This window comes from Halichoeres trimaculatus, unplaced genomic scaffold (assembly GCF_033239565.1).
Source record: "Halichoeres trimaculatus isolate MK-OKI-2021-1 unplaced genomic scaffold, fHalTri1.1 fHalTri1_scaffold_15, whole genome shotgun sequence".
Taxonomy (NCBI): domain Eukaryota; kingdom Metazoa; phylum Chordata; class Actinopteri; order Labriformes; family Labridae; genus Halichoeres; species Halichoeres trimaculatus.
The window spans coordinates 10,782,103-10,807,513 of NW_027437193.1; the positions used below are offsets into that span (position 1 = coordinate 10,782,103).

General features: G+C 41.7%; 2 protein-coding genes across 4 annotated transcripts in view; both read left to right on the plus strand.

The window, feature by feature from the left end:
• Window positions 1-486: 486 nt before the first annotated feature.
• On the plus strand, window positions 487-4,542 carry LOC141804329 (transcription factor BTF3 homolog 4-like). 2 transcript variants are annotated; one of them, XM_074688697.1, is made up of 6 exons: window positions 487-604; window positions 1,081-1,139; window positions 2,025-2,138; window positions 2,848-3,049; window positions 3,945-4,004; window positions 4,109-4,540. In XM_074688697.1, exons 2-6 carry the CDS (start codon window positions 1,086-1,088, stop codon window positions 4,153-4,155), a joined length of 477 nt encoding a protein of 158 aa, XP_074544798.1. In that variant the 5' UTR covers window positions 487-604; window positions 1,081-1,085; the 3' UTR covers window positions 4,156-4,540. The 2 variants fall into 2 exon arrangements, with proteins under 2 accessions (XP_074544798.1, XP_074544799.1); XM_074688698.1 differs by lacking the exon at window positions 487-604 and adding an exon at window positions 659-797 and having other exon boundaries at window positions 4,109-4,542.
• Window positions 4,543-6,167: 1,625 nt separating this feature from the next.
• The window catches only part of zfyve9a (zinc finger, FYVE domain containing 9a), a 35,081-nt gene continuing 15,837 nt past the window's right edge, over window positions 6,168-25,411 (plus strand). For both annotated transcript variants that reach the window (XM_074689539.1, XM_074689540.1), the window contains exons 1-6: window positions 6,168-6,422; window positions 17,776-17,881; window positions 19,554-19,661; window positions 21,178-22,616; window positions 23,510-23,609; window positions 25,148-25,324. In XM_074689539.1, coding sequence (XP_074545640.1) covers window positions 19,592-19,661; window positions 21,178-22,616; window positions 23,510-23,609; window positions 25,148-25,324 — 1,786 coding nt within the window. In that variant the 5' untranslated portion in view covers window positions 6,168-6,422; window positions 17,776-17,881; window positions 19,554-19,591. The remainder of the gene's footprint in view (window positions 6,423-17,775; window positions 17,882-19,553; window positions 19,662-21,177; window positions 22,617-23,509; window positions 23,610-25,147; window positions 25,325-25,411) is intronic.

Sequence of the window (25,411 nt, forward strand, 5' to 3'; positions counted from 1 at the left end):
AAATTACAGCCCAAACCATAGTAAAATAGAAAGAAGTATTCAAATTTAAATAATGTTTGTTGTATTATGCAGCAGTGCATACAAGATCACTTGAGGAAATCCCGACGAGACCCTGCTGTCGCTAACCCGGAAGTTAACCGGAAATTGCATGCTACTAGTGTAAATTCCCCCTATTGGTCAGCGCCGACTAATTGTCCATTTTTGGGGCCGTTCACTTGACGTCACATCCATATAACCGCGTGCTCTAGTCTGCTGCACCTACTTGTCAAGTTAGAAATCCTAATACGTGGAAAAGAACGGAAATAGACTTTGTAATGAAAGTTTAAAAGCCATTTCGTTGTCTCAAAACCAAAACACCTAATATTTTCAAGTTTGTATCTTTCTTATATAATTAAAAAAGTTTATTTTTTGTCCTGTAAAAATTTTATTTTACAGTGTTTGTTAAAAAACCAACAAAAATTATGCGTTCACTTAAATTATTGTGAAAATTTTAAAAGGAAGCTCATTTGAATCTTGGTCCTTGATGTAGTTTTAAGCTGTACCACTACAGTCACATTAGTCAGAAAGACCGTACAACGGACTGGAAATTGTTCGCTTTTAAAAGGTAAGTTATATTTAGTTTTTAGTCCATAGTCTGATGTGATGTGTTAATCTTGAGTTTTGAATTTTGGGTTTGCTGTTAACCTTGTCAGCTTTTAAAAGGCAGTCGGTTCATGTAGCTTCCTTGGTCACTGTGCTAATATAAGCTACATTAGCACAGTGGTTAGCGACTCAAATTGCGAATATTACGTCAGATGGTACGTTTTTTGACTTAAAAAATACAAGTGAACTGTAATTTTATTGTGTCAGTTAACGTAATGAGTTTATCTGTGGTATGTTTTTAGTATTGCCCAATCTATCGGTTAGCAGTTTGCCTACGCAAAGCTAACGTGTGGACATGAGGATTATTGTTTGTTCAAAATGAGTTACATGTGATTACATGTGTTATAGAAGTGCTTGTTTTTTTTTTTTCTCGTGAACGCCTGTGAATAACACAACGTTGTGTGTGTTAAATTGAAATCTTATTTTATTCTCAAACAGACACCATGAATCAAGAGAAGCTCGCTAAACTTCAGGCACAAGTCCGGATAGGAGGAAAGGTAAGTCTGCTTTAATTACGACTCATTTTACTACCCACATTATTGTTGCCATTATGTTGCAAAAAATAAGGTAAAAGCAAACGAAAATGAAATGATTGTTGGGATATCAATCAAAGCTCTCATTTTAGTCCTGTCACTGACTCAGTTGAGGGATTGTGATGGCATTTGGCATCTGCCGTGTCTTTCCTCCTGACCTCAGCATTCCCTTTATGGGCTCATTTGGCCTTTCATTTGTGGCCTCCATGGCTTTGTTTAAATTCATTGTGAGGTTTTTACTACACACTAGGTGGCGTTATTTGTTGTTTTTGCTTTGAATGAGATTTGGTGCACTTCCATGATTGCACTGCATCAGTATCGTCAAACGCAACATGATTAACCAAGTTGTTTTCACTTTGCATATCGCAAAGCAACTGCTGCACCCACTTTTTAGTTTGATATAAAGTTAATTTAACCTTTTTTTTTGTGTGGGATTGGTGGCTCCTTCGTTCATAAGGTCTTTAGGTAAAACTTTGCAGGAGCCCTGTTTTCAATATCTGTGGAAATTGGAGTCTTGATGCCAATAAATTACCAAATAAAGTGTTTAGATAGCTTTCAAGTCAAATTGAGCCAGCTTCATGTTACCCAAGTTTGACAAGTCCCAAGACTAAAGTTACTTGCAAGAAGCCTCGCTTTAGTAGTGCACGAGAAGGTAGTTTTCTTTGACTGAATTTGGTCATGCGTTGAAAAATTGATGCACCATTCAGAAATAAGTACATCATTATTAGAAGGGTGTCAATGCAGTGATTAAAGTCTGGAGCCTCATGTTAACATTAACATTTTAGGTAATGTAACTTGAACTGTTATGTTTTCTCATCTGGGGGTCTTCCACACCTGTTCTCTCCTCAGGGAACGGTACGCAGGAAGAAAAAGGTCGTTCACAAGACAGCAACAGCTGACGACAAAAAACTCCAGGGCTCACTGAAGAAACTGGCAGTGAACAACATCGCAGGGATAGAAGAGGTGAGCTATCAAAGACAAGCTATGTCAGTGTTGCTCTGAAACTGTGCTTTTTAACTTTTTTTTTTTTTATCTCTGGCTGGGAATCTGGAAAGGAAAGATAAAAGACGGGGAGAGCCTGACTAAAGCATTTTCCAATCATTTTATCTGGTTTATTTTTAGGGGGATTTTATCTAACAAGCTCCCTCAGTGTTTCTGACAAAACAGAGCAGGAAAAATCAGACAATGTGAGGAGAACACACTAATCTGATGTAGAATGCGCCTGTGTTTTTGCTAAACTCGCCTTTCCTATTTTACATGACAGATTATCTGGTTCAAAGCCTATTTAGAGACTTCAGCAATTCTTATTTTTCCTTCAAATTAACCTTTTTAGAGTATTAAAGTTGGTTTATTTTAGCCAGCGTGGAGAAAGGTTGGCAGGATGCCCTTAAGGCCCTTGGGCTACATTGATCTTACACTGCAGTATTGATTTGTTTTGCATTGACAAAGCTGATGCACCACTTGGTTTTCAATAGTAGTTGACCACTTCAAAACCTGACCACTTACAGTTGATGGTAGCTTTTATCTTTAAAAAAAGAGTTTTAATAGATAATTAATTTATTCAAGTGGAGAAGAACAGAAATTTTCTCATAAGAATGAAAAGCTTGTCAGGTTTTTGTTCTTTTTTTTGCTTTAAGTCCATCTGTTTGTCTGTTATGATGTTTTGCTCCAGGTGAATATGATCAAAGATGACGGTACAGTGATCCACTTCAACAACCCCAAAGTGCAAGCGTCTCTGTCTGCAAACACCTTTGCCATCACAGGCCACGCTGAGACCAAGCAGCTGACAGAGATGCTGCCTGGCATCCTGAGCCAGCTGGGAGCAGACAGCCTCACTAGCCTGCGCAAGCTGGCAGAGCAGTTCCCACGGCAACGTGAGTGTACACACACACTTAAACACTCAAAGTCACAATGTCAGGGTTCTCCGTGGTCGTGTAATACCAGAGATATTTTTAGACGTTTGAGTCATCAGATTTTCTGAGCACTGAGATGAGCAGGAAGAGTGATGGAGTGAAAAAAGGGCCGACTGTTGAAACCACAGGGGCAGACGTCTTGCTGACATAGAAACGACCGTGACAGTAAAGGCAGCTGGACATTGTTGAAATCGCCTAACACAGAAACACACTTGCATATGCTGCCTTTTATCATATCAGTGTGCTTCTGCAGATTTATGTGACAGCTTTGCACAGCAGTTTGTTTAGAATCACAGGAGAACTGTTTGAGGAAAAATCTGTAAATGTGACAGAGAAACTGGTTCTTGTAACAACGAAAACTGCAGACATCAACAAAGAGGACTGTGAGGAGGGAAGAGAAACTGTCAACAAAGAAATAAGCTTTCAGAGACAGATTAAAAGTAACACTTGTGATATCCAACACACTGAGCATCTATGTTGCTCATTTTGAGGTTAATGACTTAAGTTTGTGTGTAGTTTTACCTCATGGCAACACAGCTGATCATAATTTGAGTGATATTGTCTCACAGTGTTGATGAATACCCATTGAATTCAGCCAGTTGTACTTACAAACTTGTACACACTCTAGAGCAATGTACAAGACCTGCATAGGACAAAGAAGACCCCCTTAAAAAGTTGATCTGCAGATCAAAACATTACATTACGAAGCAACCGAACTAAAGTTAACACTAAGCTCATTTGGCGGAGTTTCACTTTAAGAGTTTGTTTGAAAACACTGAGTTATTAGAGAATTGATCCGTAAAAATATTAAGCTAATTCCAAGATTAACTTGTTTTTCATTTCTTGTGATTTGCAGCAATGGACATGAAGGCAGTCAAGGAGGAAATTGCAGAAGAAGAGGACGATGATGTACCAGGTATAGACACAGATAGAAACAGCTTTGATTTACCATGATAATAGATGACAATGAGCCTGTCTTCATAACAAACTCTTTTACCGATTTCTGCTTCTGTCTCACAGATCTTGTGGAGAACTTCGATGAAGCCTCAAAGAATGAAGCAAACTGATGAACCCCATCTCCCCTTTCTGTCAGCCGTTTTATTGTTTACCTCTTACGGACTCACAAAGGGCATGTCCTCTTGTGGGATTGTTAAAGGTGCAACGCATCATCTCCTGAGAAGTTAATCACTCCGGGTCAGGCTGTTAAAGCAGCAATACAACATGCAGATGCAGTTGGGTTTGATACCTGTCAGCTGTGATATTGTGGACACAAGGTTATGTGGCCTCTCAGCACCCAAAGGAGTCAAACTATTGCAGATTAAAGGTTTCTACATGGTTAAATGTGGCTAGTATTTAAGAGATTGTTTATGAAATCACATTTAAGGTGACTGAGTTGTTCACTTGACATATAGTGGTGATTTATGAATATAATAAAGCATTTTTGAGCTACTATTCTTGTTTTTGCTTGACTTTTAGATTGTTTCTTTTTTATGAAAAACTTGAAGATGAGTTGGAAAAAATTGATGGCAGAGTTATATCAATAAAGTTTGATTGATACCTCTGTAGGTCAAATATTTATAACTAATTTTCAGTTTTATCAACAGCATAAATAGTGGAGCTAACAAGGCTCCCTGCATTGGGCCTCTTCCTTTACACTCCCCTGCATTCATAGTTGTTTGAGCCCCTATGTAAGGCAATATTCCTCCATGTGATTCAACTTTTCTCTACATAGCTAAGTTTTATTGTGATGGCTTTACATGTATTCACTGTAGAGCTGATGAAATGTATTGGATTGATTGTAAATTTTCTAACTGCACAAGGCTGAATATATTTCCCATTCTATATCACTGTGCAGCAAAAAAATAAAATAATTTAATCAAAATTAATGAGCTATGAAAGCAAACCTGACCATCAGCAGCTGGCTATTTTAATAAGTTTATGAAACACGTGAATCATGAAAACATCAGTGTACAAGTTAACAATGTGCTGTATTTATAGTACGGTCAGGTCTGTAAAGAAGGAGGGGTTAACAGAGTTTGGGTGGGTTGTACACATCACTACATCCCCGCCAACACTGTCACATCCTGTTTCATTGATCACTCCTGACGCTGCTCTGCAGCATCGTGCTGATCAATGGTACGCTGCTATTGAAGCGGGAGAGATCTGACAAGGTTACCGGGGGCGGAGGTGACAGTGGATGTGCCATTTTGGCTCCACTGTTTCTCGCCGTGCGCAGGGAAGAGCTGCGGACCCGCCCCGGGGCCTCGGCACACCACCCTCGGTCAGGATTGAGCCAAAATGTCCCTGCTGCTGCTGCGGCTGGACCGCGGTGCAGGAGCGAGATGAGATGCGTCAAGTTACACAGCGGCTCCTGCAGCAAAACAGGAAGTGAGGGCTTTCGTTATGAAATTAAAAGCTCACGTACAACTTATAAATTATTATATCATGGGAGTAAAAGGTAGAAAGACTCAATTTTTGTATGATTGAATAAAATGTATAAAAATCATGTTGATAGTGAGGTGCTCTACACAAAACAGAAAAGTACAGAGCATTATGGAGCCAAGATGAATTGAAAGACAACATTAAATTAATTCGTGTTCTTTCATTGCAAATTTGAGCTTCTGTGGGTTATTAAAAACAATAAGGATTTTTTATTTTCCAACTGTTAAATCATACTGTGTATTTAATGTTAAAAACATGTTTTGGAGTAAGAGCCCAACTCATGTATTACATACTCAAATTACATTATTTTACTGGATAAATTCAAAGAAAATTAAGAGTTAATTGAACCAAGATCAAATATGCTTATGTGGCTTATTTTAGAAAAAGGAATGCACAAAAATATAACAGTGTTTCTATGCTTACCGGGGCTTGATTCTTTGCCTGAATCTACAATACATTCAGACATGGATTGATCAATATTACTAAAAAGAAATTGCGGATGCTAAAATAATTTAATATTGATTCAAATTTATTCTGAATGCAGTTTATGTGTTTCACTTCATGAGAAATCAAATGGAGAGTGGCTCTAACATTAAAATGAAGGCTTTTATTTTTGTAACTGGAACAGGAAGTGGACTGTTTTTATTACGGTTGTCTTGCCGTTGCTCCTTATTTTTTCCCAATAATAAACCTTAGGGGAGGGATCCTTGAGTTTTGTCGCACAACTACGGTAGACTACAGCCTGTACTTTCCGACTTGCACTGTTAGAGTTGAGCAGGCAGCGGAGGGTCCGCACCAGGATACTTAAAAATAGCTTTCAAAGGCGATTAGAAATGACGGACACTGACGGAGGGGCTCCGCGGGACTCTACGTAAAGATGAGGATTCCTCCGGTGAGTGTCTGAATTTGTTTTCATGACATTTCACAGCTCTGTTTGTTGCTCCTGTGTTACTACCCGCCATTGCAACGATATACGATAACTAAGCTCAAGTCAGTGAGCTTAGGTGCTGTGTTATTTTATGGACTCTTTAGCTAGCTGAACGTTGAGGAAGACCGTGGAGGTGGTGTTACGGTAACAGTATTTTACGTCAATTACACAACATGTTAACGCTTGCATTACAGGCTGCAGTAGCTTAACATTCTCTGAAACAGTCTTAAACCAAATGGAGGCGAAATAATATCAGTTTCTCTGATATATGGACCAAGTTGACCTGGGTGGGAAAGCTTGTTCAATCCCGTTAACCGTTACGGCTGGCCGTTAGCCCCAAAGCCCACCGAGTCGGTGACGCTGTGTCTGTCCGTCAGAGCAGCAAGACGCTACCGTCACTCGGCGTGCGACTCCCCGCTCACTCTACAGATACAGCATGCAGATAATTTTATGGCGGCATTTGTAGTTTCCTCGTCGATAAGGGTTGTATTTCTCATATCTTATTCAGTTCACTTTGAGATACTGATTTTGAAAACTTACTCGTGGCATTTTGGGGTAACTGGTGTTATAAATTTAGCTAGCAGCCCTGCTAAAACAACCCATCAAAGTTCTGGTGCAAACGCACCCAAACTCATGGGATCACAGTTGATTTTAGTGTGATTCCACCAAAATCAGCAACACAGAGTAGTTTCCCATGCTAGACCACTGTACCTGTGAATGATATTTACTCTCTGAGGCAGTGTTTGGCCTGTAGGCAGGAGGCAGAGCCACGGTGCCACTTTATGGTTGCATAATCCGAGCTAATGGTCATCTATTTGCTCCTGAGAGTTGGTTTGGTGAGGTGATGTCGTTTGCATTTACCTCATCATTTGGTCCCAGGGTCCAACCCAGTGCCAAACCTAGTGCCACCTTGGATAGTCATCATCAGTGAAGGAGAAATCCAGATCATATTATACAGAAGTGCTGCACATCATTGGAAAAGCATGGACTTCTTAAGTCTCTCAATAGTCTTGCCTGGGCGTGTGAACATATGTAGGACATTTGATAACTTTTTTTTTTACCTACACCAGGAGAACTAGCCTTGTCTCTGAGGAGATGCAAGTGGTGTTAAAACTCGGGAGGCAGACTGATCCCACAGGCTCTCATGTAAAGGGAGCTCTCATGTGTGTAGAGACTTCCCAGATGTAGGTTACTGTATGCTTTCAGAAAGTATTAGTCTCTCTCTGATAGCAGCCCAGCAGCCTGTCTCCTTTTGCTGCTTTCCCTCCTGTCTTGTGGTTGTTAAATGTAGATCAAAACATAAGGAAGAAAAGAGGATCATAATAGCTTTTGACACTCGCTGTGAAGCAGAGCAGCTCTTTGTAACAGGAGGACAGCTTCTCTCTTTTACCTGTTCGACTTTGAGTCTCTGCAGATTTGCCTTCTGCAACCTCTCGTCAAAGAAATTATCTCTGTTTTCAAAGCTCTATCTCTTTTTTTCTTCTTATTTTGGAGCATACCTGTGGCATGTATTTTTTTAATCCCTTGCTTTTATTTCTTGGACTCTCTTCCACTAATACATAATCACAGTAACAGAAGTCTCACTGAAGGAGGTAGACAACTCCCAGTGTACTCCCAGTTTGGGCGTTTAACGTGACATAACAATGTGTCACACAGTCATGCGATCGGGCTGTGAGAAAGTGATGTCAGTCCATTCTTAAAGAGAGGAAGTGATTATTTGAGGTTTCCTGTGTTGACCCTAAGTAGACGGCGTCTGGGATTTAAATAAAAATGCTGTTCATCAGGATGTGAACTTGACATCCTGGGAAGTTTTTCTAGGTTCAAAGAAAGGAGGAATAGTGCAGTACAAGAACTTTCAGATGAAGAGGACAAATCTAAAAATCCCCGGTGAGTCATGCTGCCACTTTAATTGGAAATGTCATCTACATTTTTCCCTGTAACTTACCAGTAAAGAAAGCAAACACATTTATTAAACATCCCCTCTGACTGATATGTTCCTATCAGCCAGCATCACCCTCAAGGCGATGTGTCAGGGCTGCATCACTGCTCTCATTATAATTTAATGTGCATCTTCTCATGATAAATGTCCTCCTCACTTAATGTAACTTAAGCTTCTGTATGTTGAAGAATGCAAGCTGATGAATAGATGTTTGTCCATAAACATGATTACTGTTAAACTCGTCAGTTAGTGTGATTTAATGCTAAAAAAGCTAAATGTTGGACTTGAAAAAAGAAGTTGTCAGAATAAATTTAGGATAAAATGTATTAAAATGCAAAGAAGCCGAAAACAGTTGTTTATGAGATATCTGCTATTGTTTATGAGATATCTGCTAGTTTTTTAACAGTTTTGAAGGGTTTGTAGGAGCCATGAATACATTTACAGTTTGTTTTGGTATTTCTGGAATTTTGAGGTGTGAGGTTGTTTTATGTTAATTTTTTGGTTTGTAAGGGGAGCACTTTAATTGGTGTATGGTGAATTGAGTGGGGGCGGAGATATGAAGTGATTTCCTTCTTTTGAAGTCACCTGTCATGGTTTGTGTGGCATGGAAGGGAGAAAGCGGGTGAGCTGGGTTGTCATATTTTTTGTTGACCCTTGTTTCCTTTAAATCACAGTTGAAATCCTTTTTCCTCACGTTAAAATCACTTTGTTATAATTTGATCATCTTCAACAATAAAATATCAATCATTTATCTTAGGATTTGAGTGATTTTTTGCACCGACGAGTTGGACATTCTACCAGGCCCAACCTCAGCCTCTCAGTGATTTTTTTGTTTCTTGGAAGTCGCTACAGGGTTCCTGCCACCCAAAATCAAGAATATTTACAGAATTGTATTTGTTATTCTAAAAATAAACAATATCATAAGATAAACAAAATAGTAATATAGTAAGAAAAAAAATTGGATATTTTTTTCTTTATTTTTTCGTTGCCACAAGCCCCTGAGGTGACTAAGTTCTGATGTATGCTGCTGACCTCTTGGCCAAGTCAACTTGTAAAAGAGATCTAGATTTCAATCGGTTTCTATCTGGTTGAATAATTGTTTATAAAAAGTAAGATAAATTGAGAGAACACAGCAAAATGGTCACAAAGGCAGTCAATTTTTTTACTGATCAGCTAAATTTATTATCATTTTTTTGTAAATTTTTTGTCTGTTTTTTGGATTGGCCAAGGGTTGTACTCCCATGGCCAAGGCTTTTTGGGGGGGTTTAGTTTTAAAAAAATGGGATCGCCAATCTTGTCATGGCACTATTTTGATGCCATAATTTACAACCTCAAAGAGACCGACGTTTATCATTTAGATTCAAGCGGCAACCTCTGACCTAAGAATGAGACAATGTGGAAGTGCAAAAGCCTGCTGTTTCCTGAGTGTCCACTTGAGGGTGGCTCCTGAAGTACTGAAAGTCACATACACACCAAGTCAAAAAAAGCCATTTTCAAAGCAGAAATTAATCTATTTACAGCCTGGTTCAAAAAACATCTCCTGTCAGAATCACTAATTTCACTTTTGGTACACATTGTACAGAGGGTGAATTTTTTCCAACACGGCAGTTTAGAGGAAATTAAGATCACAAGCTCGCCCAATCAGAGACACAGCTCAGCTCACGTGACTGACAAGTGCCCTATAGGTGTACTCAAAGCCCCGTCACTTCCAGTATGGCCGCTATAGCCGATTTTCTTCAAAAGTCTCTTTCAGAAACATACGTATGATGTCAGGGAGACTACATCCATTGATTTTACAGTCCATGGTTAGATTATTGTGAATGAATATTACTTAAAGGATAAGTTGGGTTTATATAGCTTTTACATTGTTTATAGAATGAAGTAGAACAAAATACTCACCCAGAAGGCTTTTCCTGATCCAAGCAGTGCTTCGGGAGATCCATTATCCATTATTTAGATCCAAAATCGTGCAGCGGACGTCTGTAACATGGGACCTAAAACTGCATTAATCGTCCAAAAACTCGTGTTTTTCACAATATTCCATCATGGTCCGCTCCAAGATAGTCCTCTGTTGCAGTCTGTGTCACTCCATACAGCGCTGTGTGGCTGTAATGACCTCTGAACTGACGAAGACTTTGTTTACGATTGCCCCTCTGTGCATGCGCAGTACTCTCTGGAGAGCTGACTCCACTTCCTCCTTTCTTTGAAGGGGGGGGGGCAAGTCTTCGTCAGTTCAGAGGTCATTACAGCCACACAGCACTGTCTTGAGTGACACAGACTGCAGGAGAGGACTAACCCGGAGCGGACCATGATGGAATATTGGTGAAAAACACAAGTTTTTGGACGATTAATGCAGTTCTAGGAGCGGCGCTGTATGCCCCGATGGATCCCATTATACGGATGTCCGCGGCATGATTTTGGATCTAAATATCTCTCGAAGCACTGCTTGGATCAGGAAAGCCTTCTGGGTGAGTATTTTGTTCTACTTCATTCTATAAACAATGTAAAAGCTGTATAAACCGAAGTTATCCTTCAAGGAAGGGAAATTCTGACTGTGTGTAAGGAAGCACTTAGAAATTTATTTTACTGTTATTTTGGCTGTGGCTAAACACAGGTTTTGTAGAAGCAGCATCCCCTACAAGTTAACATCACGTGCTGGTTACACATCGCTCTGACTGATAACACAATAACTAAATAAAGCCCACCTACAACTTTCTAGATCACAATACTACCTTAGTATCATAGCAGGGGCCAATCTTTGCCTTGGTGCCCCATGAGCTGACACTTCTTCACCGGGGTTATGATACCTCCACTGCTCACTCAGTGCCTGAATAGCTGGAACATTTATGCTTGATATTTATTCACAAGTGGAAAAAAAAGAACTGCAAGGTCACTGTCAGGTTTTTTGACTTGTCACACTGAGAGAGGCACAGTTAGAATAATGTTCACAGTATGAAGGAGTATCTCAGAGGCCTCGTGTCTGCTCAACAGCACATACCAACCAGAATCCTGACAACTTGCACTTCAGTGCTGTTATTAAAGATATTTTACCTGGCATTATGATTTCAAAATCTAGACAGAGACTGTCAGTTGAAATAACTTAAAGCATGATGTCAGATAGTCCCGATGACTGTGAAGGAATTCCAGCCGATAGTTGAGGAAGTGTGCGCTGCTCCGCTCACAGGAAACAACAGCAGGAAACAGAGTCTTGTCCTGACAGCACGGACTCAATGAACTGTTTTAACATGCTGCTTTGCCCGGGCTTCCTCGCTGTTTATGTCCTTGTCTTATTTAATTTTGCTGCCATGTCAGGATGTCCACTCAGCCATAGTTTATCGTGTTAGGACTCTGTTAGGCCTTTTCATTATTAGCATGTCTGGCTCACTCTGCAGCCCGGGGCATCACTGTAGTGAATGAAGAGCAACTGCAAGTCTCGAGTTTTAAATATAGATTACAGACTAGGGTCTTGTTTTAGTCATGTTCTATGTTGTGTTTACCAATTTATAAAGAAACTATTTTTATTTTCCTCTTTCGTAAACTATTTATACGAATAGTGACACACAAAAATACAGAAAATGATTTGCAACATTTCCTTCCAGTCTTCAGACAAATTTGCATGACCCAAAACATCTGATAACGAACCAGCCAGGATTTGGTCTTCCTCACTGGTCAGCATCTTCATGCCTGCAATATGCATTGCTTTACCCAGACATGGCAACTTTATCTCCATTCCTCTTGTTTTCAAATCGAAAGATCAATATCCTGCTATTTTATATGACAGGTTGTCAAAGAAAGTCTGTGCAATGTTTCAAAATCACAGCTCCACCATCATGCACAGTCTTGTTTTTCTTCTTTTACTTCAGGCCAAACCTTGTGTACTCGCTTGTTTCTTCATCTTGAATAGTTCTTCATTAGTTGGGAAGTTGGATCATGCACACACAACAGTCTCTTCACAGCTCTGAGCTGCAGAAGCTCTCTGACTGACACTCTCTCCCATGCACATATGTCTCTTTTATAGCATCTGCCCAAGTTTACATGTCTAAAAATACAACTCCTTCACGCACTTTGACTAAAGATGCATTATTCAATGCCTCTGCAGAGTAATTAAATCTTAATCAGGGATGGGCTCCTGTCCTCATGGAGGCGTATCTGTCTGAGTGTTTGTGTGTGTCTCTGACCACATGTGTTTCTTTTTGTGTGCACCATCTCACAGTCTCGCAGACCTTTATTTAAGTCTCTCACGATGCAGGACAATTTGGGAAGAGTGAGTTAGGAGAGGTAGAGCACTGAAGTAAAAGCAGCAGAGGTTAAACTAGGGTAACCCGTTCTGTGGTCACTTCAGGTGAATTGTATCCAGCCTGGATCAACTCACAGCCTCTGGTTTCAGTTTTCATGTGTGTCTATTTTCAAAAAGCCGGGCTGTTTTCATGCTTTTCCTGCACAGGCAGTTTTAATGAGAGTTGCCTGACATCTGATACTCCTGCTCGTGTTTCATTACATCAACAACAACAGTCTCCAGCTTGGATTTGATCGATAATGTTTTTTCCAACAGTTCTGTTCAAATGGCTTTAGCATCAATTGGTCCTGATTCAAAAGGTGGATGTCTCAAGCGAAATGAGGACTTTTAGTTTGTTTACAGACACAGAAGGGCTGTTATTACAGAATCACTGCAGTTGAGACAAAAATTACTGTTTGTTTTTTTAACCTGTTACTTTCTGTTACTTCCTGATAAAGGGAATACTAATCCAGCTGGAGGAGCAGAAACAGGTCGGGGGGCTGGAGCTAATTTTGAGTCGTTTCACCTGAAATCTGTTCATGTCATGCATCCTTCTCCTAAATTTGTGTCATCGTTGAAAGAAAGACATAAGTGCCCCAAATTAGTTTTTTTTATTAGTAGCGACCAAATTATATCTGTAATACGGAGTACGGATACCGTGAAATAAAACGGTACCATGTTTCGATACCTAAACGCACCCGTGTGACTGTGAGGTAGTGGCAGAGTAGGTGACTTTCCATACTGGACATGAACACAGCATTGCAAGGCTATGTACTGAGTAATACATAGAGCACTACATCAGAAAACTTTGAGATTTTATTATTTAAAAAAAATCATATTTATTACCACATAAACACACAATAGCACAAAAAATACCGTACCAAGTACCGTTGAGTACCGATACCAATTGCCAGGCACCGGGCATCAGTATTGTATCGTTTCAAATGTGAAAGGTACCCATCCTAGCTCCAATCATCAACTGATTGAAGGCAACATTCCAAGTCATTTACAAAATTAGAGTATGACATAGGTCTGTCACGATAACAAATTTTGCCAGACGATAATTTTCCAAGATATTATTGCCAATAAACAGTAGTATTGTCAATATTATTTTGATTTTTTTTTCAATTTTTTCATTGATGTAATTATGATAAATGGGATAATAAAGTGAGTACACCATATCAATGCAATAAACTTTAATTTCTTAAGAGTATTTAACTGTAATTAAAAGGTCAGGATCTTTTAAATAAAATAAATTAAACAAAAAATATAATAAATTTTACAAACAAGAAAGAGAAAAAAATACAATAAAAATGAAATGGACTCTGTTTTAGAAAAAAATACATATCAATGAAAATAATTAATACTAATCAAAAACAATAAAACATAGACCCTGTCTCCAAAGAAAAAAAACAAAACTCAAAAAAAAAAAAAAAAACCCAATAAAAACTTTAGCCTAAATAAAAAGGAACAAGGCTCCGCTGCACCTCCCCTTCTTCTTCTTCCTCGCCACTATTTTCAAACAAATGTGACATATCAGCTCGTTGGTGTTCATGAGCTCACACTTTGTTCATTCCAATAAAAAAACGAAATATTCCCACACTGGGACCGTGGCAGGTGGCTTAAGAACCGTATCTTTCATGACATCACTCATATTCGCATGTGTTTCCTCCTTACCCCTCAGGACGCTCGCTTCAGCTCCCTCCGTGTGTACACGCGAGCAGCCCTGTCTTCACCCCAAAGATCGCATTTTGACAGATGCTCACTCCGCTACAAATCCGCTATATAACCTATGCACCCCGATGTTAGGAAAGATAGACATAGTGAGCCATCTTCTCATTCAGCCTCTTTGGTCGAAAGAGAGGAGGGAAACAAACATGCATGCACGTGTCAGTTTATCCAGGCTGGCAAACTTACCGAGGACGTTTTTATTTATTGTTCGGTTAATTGATTTATTGATTATCATGACAGGCCTAGTATGACATTGAATTCATTGACTGGTTCAGCTTGTGTGAAGTCTGGTCTGGTGAAGTTTGGTCAGAAATGTGCTACCAGGATCCTCCTGGAGGTCATTCTGTGGGACACTGGCAGTGCTCCCTCTGGTCCTCCTCAGTCCTGCTGCTGGGTTGATGTCCTTCGTGCTGTCAAGCAGGGGTGGGTCCAGCCTTTTTAGAGTGGGTGGACCCATCAAGGGCACTGGCTTCTGCGAAGGGGCATGAATTATGTGAGCCCACACTCCAAAAAATAACATTTATTGTTGTTTAGTAATCCCTTATTCAAAAAGGTTTTGAAAACTAAAACACTGAGCAGTAAATATTTCACAACTCCCAATAATCTCCTCATTTTTTTAAACAACAAAAAGTATTGTCTGAAATTATCGCAATTGCACAATTTCACCAAATTGTGCAGCCCTGGTTTCAGTCTGTCTAAGTGGGTGAGTAGAGTACGTTCATGCATTGATGAGCAGTGACATCACTTGGCGTGTACTGTGACTGAACTGAGTCATCAAACTCCATCTGGACCCAACTCTCCCAGAGGGTTTAACATGCTTTACGCAGAGCTGTGCTGCTTGGTTTCATTCACAGAATGATGGATCATTGGTTTTGTAGATTTGTTGAAGCCAGTTTGGACTCATAGCAGTTTTATTTTTGGCTCAGATCGTTGTCCCCTTCCAGCCGCATTCCTGGAGAAAGCGTTTGACCCACGGTGCACACTTCATGTGTCGTAGCCTCCTGTCTTCGTGCCACCTCTGTGTAATGCTGACATCGTGCCCACGTTCGCACCTTAAACTAAGCAGAAAATGTGTTGACTCTGCTCCTTTCTCTGAGGCTTCGGCTCTGCAGAATATCTGCTCCCTGGTGTAATCCGTGGTCGCTCTTGTCCTTATGAGAATGACCCTGAAGTTCATCGAGGCTGTTAGTCATTCGCAGCTACACACACACTCATGCTGCTCACACTGCTCACGCCCCGCAGCATCACATCACATCCTCGCTCCAAGGTCTCCTCATCAGCAAGGACAGAGCGTGCAGGTTCTCTGAGCAGTGTTCAGGCTTCAGCTGTTTTCCATTCATGCCTCTGATTGCCTTGTCGAGCTTGGATGGCAGTGCTTCACTATCTATGATAATGTACGATACACAAGATAAGCTCCATGTACTGTCCTATCTGTTGATGTGATGTGTTGTTCAGGAACAGAGTGTCCTGAAGAATGTGATAGGTGTCAGAGACGGAAAGTTGGATCTGTCCGATGTGTTTCTTTTCTCACGGTATGATAGGAAAAGAACTACTGACTTCATTATTATTACCCAGTGATCATTTCAGATTAATGTGATGGAGGGTACACTTTGTACTTCCCTAGAGCTCAAGGTGAAATCTCTAAATTACACATTTAATAAGAAGTATTATGTTGATTTACCGACCAATCATCCAGTTATTCTTGAAAACATCAAACTCAAAGCTCTGTTTCACCTCTCGATAAATAGAGAAGTTTGACATTGTTCTGTGTGTCATAGGTTGCACTTTGAACAACACAAAAAAGCACCCAAAGTAAACAGAAGTTGTGATAAGAGAAGCATTCTTTAGAAACAGGAATAATCTGCTGTCCAGTAAAATCTATAAGGGTCACGAAAGGAAGTCTGTTTGCGCCCACATCCTTGCTTGAAACACACCTCAAAGTCCCAGAGTGTGAGGACTGGGATTCAGCCTTCAAGATCTTCACCTACATGTGAACAGGCATTCAGATCAACAGAGGATGCTGTAGCCACAGCGCTCCACATGTCACTGTCCCACCTGGAGCAGCAGGGGACCTACATGTGGATGCTTTTTGTGGACTACAGCTCCGCGTTTAATACCATCCTTCCTCTCAAACTGGTGGGTAAACTGGGAGACCTTGGACTTCCACACTCCATCTGCATGTGGATCCACAGCTTCCTGTCAGACTGCAGGCAGAGGGTGAGGGTAGGAGACCACACATCCAGGTCCGTCAGCCTCAACATCGGCTCTACACCCTCTACACATCGGACTGCACCTCTGCACACCCCAGTAACACCATCATCAAGTTCGCCGACAACACCACAGTATTGGGGCTCACCTCTGGGGGGATGAGTCTGCATACAGGGCTGAGGTGGAGCAGCTGACTGGGTGGTGCAGTGATAACAACCTGCTCCTCATCACAGCCAAGACCAAAGAGCTGATCATCGATCTTGGAGGACTAAAACAGACATTCCACCCCTACACATCAACAGGGAATGTGTGGAGAGGGTAGAGGACTTCTGCTTTCTGGGAGTCCACTTAGAGAAGGACCTGACCTGGACTGTGAACACCTCTGAGCAATTGAAAAAGGCCCAGCAGAAAGTGCGCTTCCTAAGGGTGCTCAGGAAGAAAAACATCCCCCAGAGACTGCTTGTGTCTTTCTACAGGTGCACCATCAAGAGCATCCTGGTGTACTGTCTATGTGTGTGGTAAACCAGCTGCACAATGGCCCAGAGGACGTCACTGCAAAGGATAATCAACACGGCCAAAAACATCATGGACTGCCCTCTCCTCAGACTGGAAGAACTGCACCATTCCCGCTGCCTCTGAAAGGCGGGAAAAATAACCAAGGACACCTCTCACCCCGAACACCACATGTTTAATCTGTTACCGTCAGGCAGGCGTACAGGTCAATCACCACAAGGACAAACCGGTTCAGAGACAGTTTCTATCTAACAGCAGTAAGGGTCCTGAACAAAGGCTGAAAGCAATACCTCATCTGTCATCATATAATTACAATATAAAAATTACCTCATGTTATTAATGCACCTGAACATGGCAGCTGTTTTGCACTTTAAATTGTTTTTGCACTGACTGAAGGGCTTTTGCGATTTCGTTGCACTTGTTGCAATGACAGACAAAGTTCTCTTCTATTCTATTCTACATGTGAAATCAAAAAATCTTTCACACGGGGAAAGTGTTCATTGTGGTTAACTCGACTTTTAAACATATAAAGTTAATTCACTGTCTGCATGCAGACCTTTCTTGCAGCTATAACAAGCAGGTTGCTGTACCACACTGCATGAGAAGCAGTGTTTTAATGAATGGTGGTGTCACCCTCTCTTCTATCTTAGGTGTGGGCGCTGGGCGCTTGCCAGACTGGGTGAGGTGAGAACTGAGAAGGAAACCCTCTGAGAACAAAAACACCACCCGGGACAGCTGAGGAGGACCTCTGTGCAGGTGAGGACTGAGGGATGGTGAGAGAGGTTTCTTTTCCTGACTGGATGAAGATGTTAGTGATATAGGAGATAAATAGAATGTAGACTCTGGGTGGGCATTTTAAGCAAAAGAGATCCATTTAATGACTTCATATGAAGAGTTGTTGTAGGGAAGTTAGGTATAAGATATGTATTAAAATTTCCAAGGTTTATTACAATCTGCATTAATATTTTAGGTTTACCCAGCAACTTTGCTGTTCACCTATATTTTTTCTTTTATAATTTTGGAGAAGTTCCTCCCAGAACTCTTTTGAGCTACCATAGTCTATAGAAGTACGGAGGTTCTGCAGTTCTGAATCTCACAGTGCTGCATGTGTTTTACACTTGCACTTATGCTTTTCTTATGTTATTTAGATGTTATTATGTTATTATGGAGCTTTTTCGTTGTTTAATTGCAGAAAAAGAAAACCGCTTTAGATGCCCGGCAATCACAGTCTGGCGGTTTTATCGCATATTACAACCAAGGGCTGGTGAAACAACTGAATAGATACATTTTTAAGATGACAAATCAGTCACTTAAACTATTCATTTTTTATCACTAAACTAAAATTCTAAAATCATAATATGCCCCTAATGTGTACCAAATTACAACACAACCCTTTATAATTCAGCAGGTTTTTCCAGCTTTGAGTCTTTGGATAATTACACAGAGAAAAAATTATACAACCCAGTTGTAAATTTAGCTTGTGATATGCTTTGCATACTATTTTACTGTTTCTACTATTAACAACCGGCCATCAGAAAATTATAAAGTCATCAAGTTTCCAGCGTAACAATGCTTGAATTTAGGCACTGAGAACAGTAAATGAAACCCATTACACTGACCCAGTCACAGATAAAGTATGATGTAACCCTTATGGAAGTGTCAACAAAAACCAAGGCAGTGAAATTCTATCAGACATAAATTTTCCAATAAAGTTAGGTGTAGCTTTTTTGAAAGTTAGGAGTTGTGCAACAAATTATTGTGAGAGTTATTTTCCATTTTAAAAATTGGGGTTTAGTGGAATCTAGAATCTTAATTATGAGGACTTGCAGCTTATCTTTGCTTTAAAATGTCCTAATTCATAACAGACCTTTAGTTTTAAACTGCTTGTCAAACAAGGAGCATATGTGAAAAATGTGATTTTTGATTTGTGCAAACAGTTAAAAGATTTTTTTATTCAACTACATATTGGTAATTCAATTGTTAATCAGTGTAGTATACTATGCATTTTCAGCGAGAGACAGTGACTTTAAAGACTCCAGCCAAAAACTTTGCAATAGAAGGTTGGTCCTCTGAGTTTTGGCTCAAAGAAAATCTTTCAGAGGCTCAGCCACTCCTCCTTTCTGGTGTAAGCTTGTGATAATGTTACAGGTCAAATATTTCACTCTCTAACCTTTCTAATAATTAAAAAACCTGTTCTTACTTGGACCCACGTTCACCCCTCACTACCTCCGTGGCCTTAGAGAGATCAAAGAACAGAGGACAGCATGTGATGGAAATGAGAAGTAGGAGTAAAAGTGTTGTAAGGGATATTTCTTCTCAAATAAATTCTTCTGAAAGAAGTTGAGGGTGAGGATATGAAAAAAGAGATCATCTGCATGCTGTGTGTCTTTTTTTTTTGAACATGCTCCTCCTGCTCCTCCTGCTCCAGGTTCACACGGCCGTCGGCAGGGTGGAGCTTCCTGACCCATGGAGAATTATTTCCAGGCCGAGGCCTTCAACCTGGACAAGGTGCTGGACGAGTTTGAGCAGAACGAAGGTGAGCTACGGAGGAAGAGACAAGATGAGACGAGGACAAACACTGAGTCACTGTTTGAGAAAAGACAGATGGGACAAGGTGCAGCTGTGGGATTTAGTTTCAGAGGAGCTGTGGTTAGCAGGCCGTTATGTAACCTATGAGTAAATGATCAAGGTGTACCGACAATCAGCCTCCACCCAATGAGTCTGAGGAACATTTACAGGTGCTTATTGAGGGTATGCAGACAGGGAATACCACTAATTGGATTATCAATTTCCCTCAGGCTTGTGTGAAAGTGTGTAATTGGTGCAAGACAAGACACTTTTTCATTTCACCACTCAGCGCTAAAAATGAGTGCAGCAATCGTGTGAGGCCTTTTGAATCAGAGGTTCCTCTCGGTGTTTATTTACGGGGATCTGTAAAGTAAACCCTGCACTGCTGAGTGGTGTGTCTGCACACTCCCAGCTGTCAGGAACAAACAATCTGCCTTTTTCTGTGACAGACGACCTCAGAAAAAAATGCCTCACACACACACACACACACACACACACACACACACACACACACACACACACACAGAGAAAGCATCTTTAAACGGTACTGAGAGCTCAGTGTGTGTTTGGGCTGTGAGTGATTATCTGTGTGTCCTGTGCCAGGGATCCAGTTTGGCAGATTAACTCTGTGTATGTGTGTGTGTGTGTGTGTGTTTGAACATGGTGCAGCACACATACTAAAACAGCTTAGCATGAATTCCTTTGGAGGGAGGCGAGCTCTTTACAGTCGCTGACACGGCTGTGTGAGAAAGTCCTTTTGAATAAATATAAGGACATTTTCACGCAACGTTCATGCGTCACGCTGACTGATGGCTCCCAGTAGCCGAGCTGTTTGGCCCACTTTCTCAGAATCTCCCAGTCCGTCCACACACTAATTTCCCACTCCATGCCAACCTCGTTTCTCAATTTGTCCCCTGCTTTTGTTCCTGCCATTTTTAGCTCTTTCGATCACCTGGGAGTGTGTATCTCTGAATCACTTCTCGGTGGCAGTTCATTTGAGGCTTCCTGTCATGCTGTTTTAGGTCCATGATGTCTCTGCTTTTGGAAACTTATTCCTCTTTTTAGTTTCATTTTCTCCAGTGTGGCCAGAAAACAGTGACGAAGCATTAAGAGCGTGGTTACACTTTAGAAACGTCGGCATACACCTAAAAACTCTGTAAATGATGCCATTGTTGCAGAAATACATGATTAAAAAGTCACAGGTGTAACAGTGCTCTCATCATCTCAGCTCAAGGCTGTAGATTACTCAGTCTAAGCATGTTCTGAAAGTTTAAATCAGTCATTTTTATGTTGTACTTCTTACAAATTTCCATCAAGAGAGAAAAGGGAAGTAAAACAGAAATCACATTTTTGTAAACAAATACTCTGCTAAGTGTCCATGTGTGACAGAATCTGTTATCAAACTGTGTTTAATGTGAGGGGGAAGTCTTCGTCAAAGTGATATCTTTATTATCATCTGTGTCACTCTTTTCTTTTTTCGTTAGATGAAACAGACAATCCCATTCTCTCAGATGCCAAGTGGACCCAGATACTGGCCCCACCAGCCCACCTGCTATCTCTGAACCCCGCCCTGGCCCACGCAGACCTCAGCCCCCGGGAGAGTCCGCTGCCCTTTAAGAACCTCCCAGACTCCTCCTCCACCACCTCCCCGGGGGCTGACCCCAAAAGACACCCCGGCCACGAACCTCCGTCCTGGGCAGAGGAGAGGCCGGCGGACGTCCACAGCCCGCCCCTCCCACAGCCCAACATCGGCAAACTGGTGGGCACAGACGACCTCTCACAGCCGCCAGTGACGGCCTGTAGCGCTGTGGAGAACGGCTGCCCTGCCAGCCCTGCCTCCCCACAACTCGATGGCCTCACACAGGAGATTAATTCATCCTCGGACCACAAGCCCTGTGCTTCTTACCAGGAGGGTAAACCTCATCAGGAGGAGAGAGCCGCCTCTGTAAGAGGAGAAGGAGGCTCTGATGTCACTCACTTTACCTTTGAGGTTGGATCAGGACAAGTTGAGACTCTGTCCCAGAGAATTCATCCAAATGTAGAAGCAACAATACAAAACGGGGGAGATGTCAAAGAGGAAGTTGTTTCAGCTGTTTCACAAGAAAATGGACAAGAGAAAACTGCAAACATAAAGGAAGAGGAGGTGGAAAGTCTCCCCATTAGAGAGGGAGATGTTGAGACTGTTTGTGAGGTGGAGACGAATGGAGTATCTCCTCCTGACTGTGCTGGAGCAGTGACAAAAGAGTGGAGATGTGGAGACCAGCTTCTCAGAATAACAAGCCTTCCCAATGGTTCAGAGCAGGAACGCAGCAGGCAGAAAGAGACAGAGGGGAAGGAGGAGGACGAGGATGAAGGTTTTTCTCCCTCTCCTGTCCCTTCGAAAGAGGACTCTGTCACCGAGGAGAAGGAGATGGAGGAAAGCAAGCAAGAGAACGGCGAAGGAGGAGCAGCAGGGTCAGGCAGCATCCAACCAAAGCTCAACAATAATCGCCTGCAGCCGGTCAGCGTTCCTTACGGAGGGGCTCGACCGAAGCAGCCAGTCACCCTCAAACTCCAGATCCCACAGCCGCTTTCAGGCCAAGTCCAGAACCAGCTCGGCCAGAGCGTCGTCAGCAAGAACAAAAACCTGGAGAACCAGAGTCGGAGAGGAGTGCCGTCTGAAGTGTCGCTCAGCAGCTCGGATCAGAGCACAGTCGGAGTGAATGGAGATGGTGCTGTACACTCTCCACCCCTGATTCCCTCAGAGAGTCCAGATAATGACCTCCAGGCAGGCCAGCAGGGTGCTTTGTGCAGGAAAGCTGCCAGCTCTCTGGGGGAGGTGGCCCCTGTGTGGGTGCCTGACTCCCAGGCTCCCGTGTGTATGAAATGTGATGTCAAGTTCACCTTCACAAAGAGGAGGCATCACTGCAGGGCCTGCGGCAAGGTCAGTGGAGGGCTTGAGTTGCTTTGAAGTGAAAATCTTTACTCAAAACACAGCAAGCAATATAAATGTACTACTGTTCCTGACATTTCTGGGCCAGTTTCTTGCACAGATGTTGTGTTAACGGGGAGGTAGATGAGGAAAAATAAAAAAGAAATGTGCTCCAATCTTTAAATAATAGAGTAATATGTCATTTAGTTTCCCTTCTTACTCATCAGTCTGAGTTATTGATAAAGTGTTGTGAAAAATAAATCCTTATGGATAAATCTTTATGGATAAACTTAGTGAGTCTGCAGGTAGCTCTCTTGCATCACAGCCACCCACACATGCAGCAGGGTGTCCACACAGTGCTCTAAAGTGAAGATGTGGTCGCTGACACTGCACTGGAAAAATCACCGGACTGCTACTTAATTTCCCATGGTGGTAAACAAACACAGCCTCTGCCACTTGAGCAGGGAGGAGCTGGCACTGCAGTAATACTGACCCTAGCATCACAAACCAGCATGAACCTCGGTGAATCCAGCAGCACCACACTGGTAGATACACAAACCAGTTTCTGCTGTGGGGCTCTGAAATTAAAAGGATCCTCCACCCTTTGACTAATAGTCATCTAAACACAGGTTATAGCTGGATAATGATGGCAGGGAGGTGCTTTAGTTCATCGCCCTGCACACAGCTGCAGCTCGTCCAAGCCCTGGCAAAGAGCAGAAAATCAATATCCATAAAATGTTACATTTGCTGCTGAAAGCTTACAACCTTTTTCAGTTCTTTCACCTTAAAGCTTCACAGTTAAAGTCAAAGGAATGTTCTTCAAGTATGATCACGGTTTGTTGGAAATTCATACAAATGACTTATTTTCTCCTCAGTGTGACTGTGTTTCGTTGTGTCTTTTTTAGGTGTTCTGTGCAACGTGCTGCAGCCTGAAGTGCAGGCTTACATACATGGACAGAAAGGAGGCTCGAGTATGTGTCACCTGTCATTCTGCTCTTACAAGTGGTGAGCATCATGACTTTTTTTACACCCATATGTTGCATTTACACTTCAACTTTAGATTGATAAACGCAGCTGTGGATGCTGCAAGATTGTTGAAATGTGCAACTGAATAAAACAGGTTTCAGCAGGAATTTAAATATTTTCAAATAACGCCCAGTGACAATTTTTTTCTCTAAACAAGAATCAGCGTCTCTCACGGATTTGAAAGTGATGCATTGGCATGATTCTTGTTACTGAAGCAGAAAATGAACAGGTTTCAACTGTGAGTGTAATTATGAGTGTGAAGATGAGTCTGCTGATGTACTAGGCCACTTATTAGAACAGAGCCCTCATTAACAAAAGTAGCAACACCTTTGCTTGTTAGTTCATGACAAGGCACCATGTCTGCTATAAGAATAATTAAAAAAAACACAGCTATTTAAAGCCACAGGATGCCAAAACAGGAATATTTTGCAGTATGTAGCGGGCAGATTCCTGCTTGAAATACCCCCTTGCTCACCGTTCTAGTCAGTGATGCAGAAATGGCCTTTAAGAATTGAAGCTCCAGTGTTTCAAGACAAGTATTAACCTCAATTGTCAGTGTTTTATAACAGTTTCTGGTGACATACAATATCACCTCTCTTCTCTCCTAAATCAAAACAGCTCCTTAAAGTGATACTCCGGGATGGAACAAGTTGGGTCCTATCACAAGGTTTAGGGCAGAAATTACCCCTACAAGTGTTTTTGTGCAGCAGAAGTTCAGGGCGCTCGCACCAAAGACCCCCTCCCTGCTCCTCTGCCGGTTTCCTCTGCACTCAGACGGGGCCATATTTTACTTGACCAAAAACACAAATAAACAGACTTGCACCAAAAAAATCTGATATCGGTCTGTATTCACGCTTTATTTAGAGAATTTTCAGTGCGTTACTTTCCCACAAAAACACCGCTAAATAAGGCTCTAGTTCTCATTGTGTCGTAAAACCTCCGCTGCAGAGCCACAGCTGGCTACGAGACACTCGCGGCTTAGTGTATCAGTCCGCGCATGCCAGATATAAACAAACGCAGGCAGTCTGCCAGGACGAAGAGACACGATGAGAACTAGAGCCTTATTTAGCGGTGTTTTTGTGTGAAAGTAACGCGCTGAAAATTCTCTAAATAAAGCGTGAATACAGACCAATATCAGATTTTTCGGTGGGAGCCCGTTTATTTGTGTTTTTGGTCAAGTAAAATATGTTCCCGTCTGAGTGCAGAGGAAAGCGGCAGACGAGCAGGGAGGGGGTGTTTGGTGCGAGCGCCCTGGGCTTCTGCTGCACAAAAACACTGCTGTAGGGGTAATTTCTGCCCTAAACCTTGTGATAGGACCCAACTTGTTCCATCCCGGAGTATCACTTTAATTAATGTGAAACTAATTCGAGGTTAACACAATCCAAACATGTCCAGCTTATGGTGCAGAAATTGATGTATACTTCTTAATATCATATTCTGCGTGTTGTACCCGTTTGATTTTGGCATTTGGACACATTTGTCCCCCATGTCACCACTCATGTTTCTGTCTCCCTCAGCTCAATCATGGGAGACACCAGCTCCTCCAAGCAACCAGAGTCCAAACCCCAACAACCCAGCAGAGTACTGCTCCACTATCCCCCCTCTGCAGCAGGCTCAGGCCTCAGGCGTGCTCAGCTCTCCTCCTCCTACCGTCATGGTCCCTGTGGGAGTCCTGAAGCAGGCTGGCAACGAGGGTATGACCTGAACCATGAAGAAGAATTATCTTAATGCCTGCTTTTTAACAAAATCTTATGGTTTGTTAAAGCTAATCTCTCCCCTTT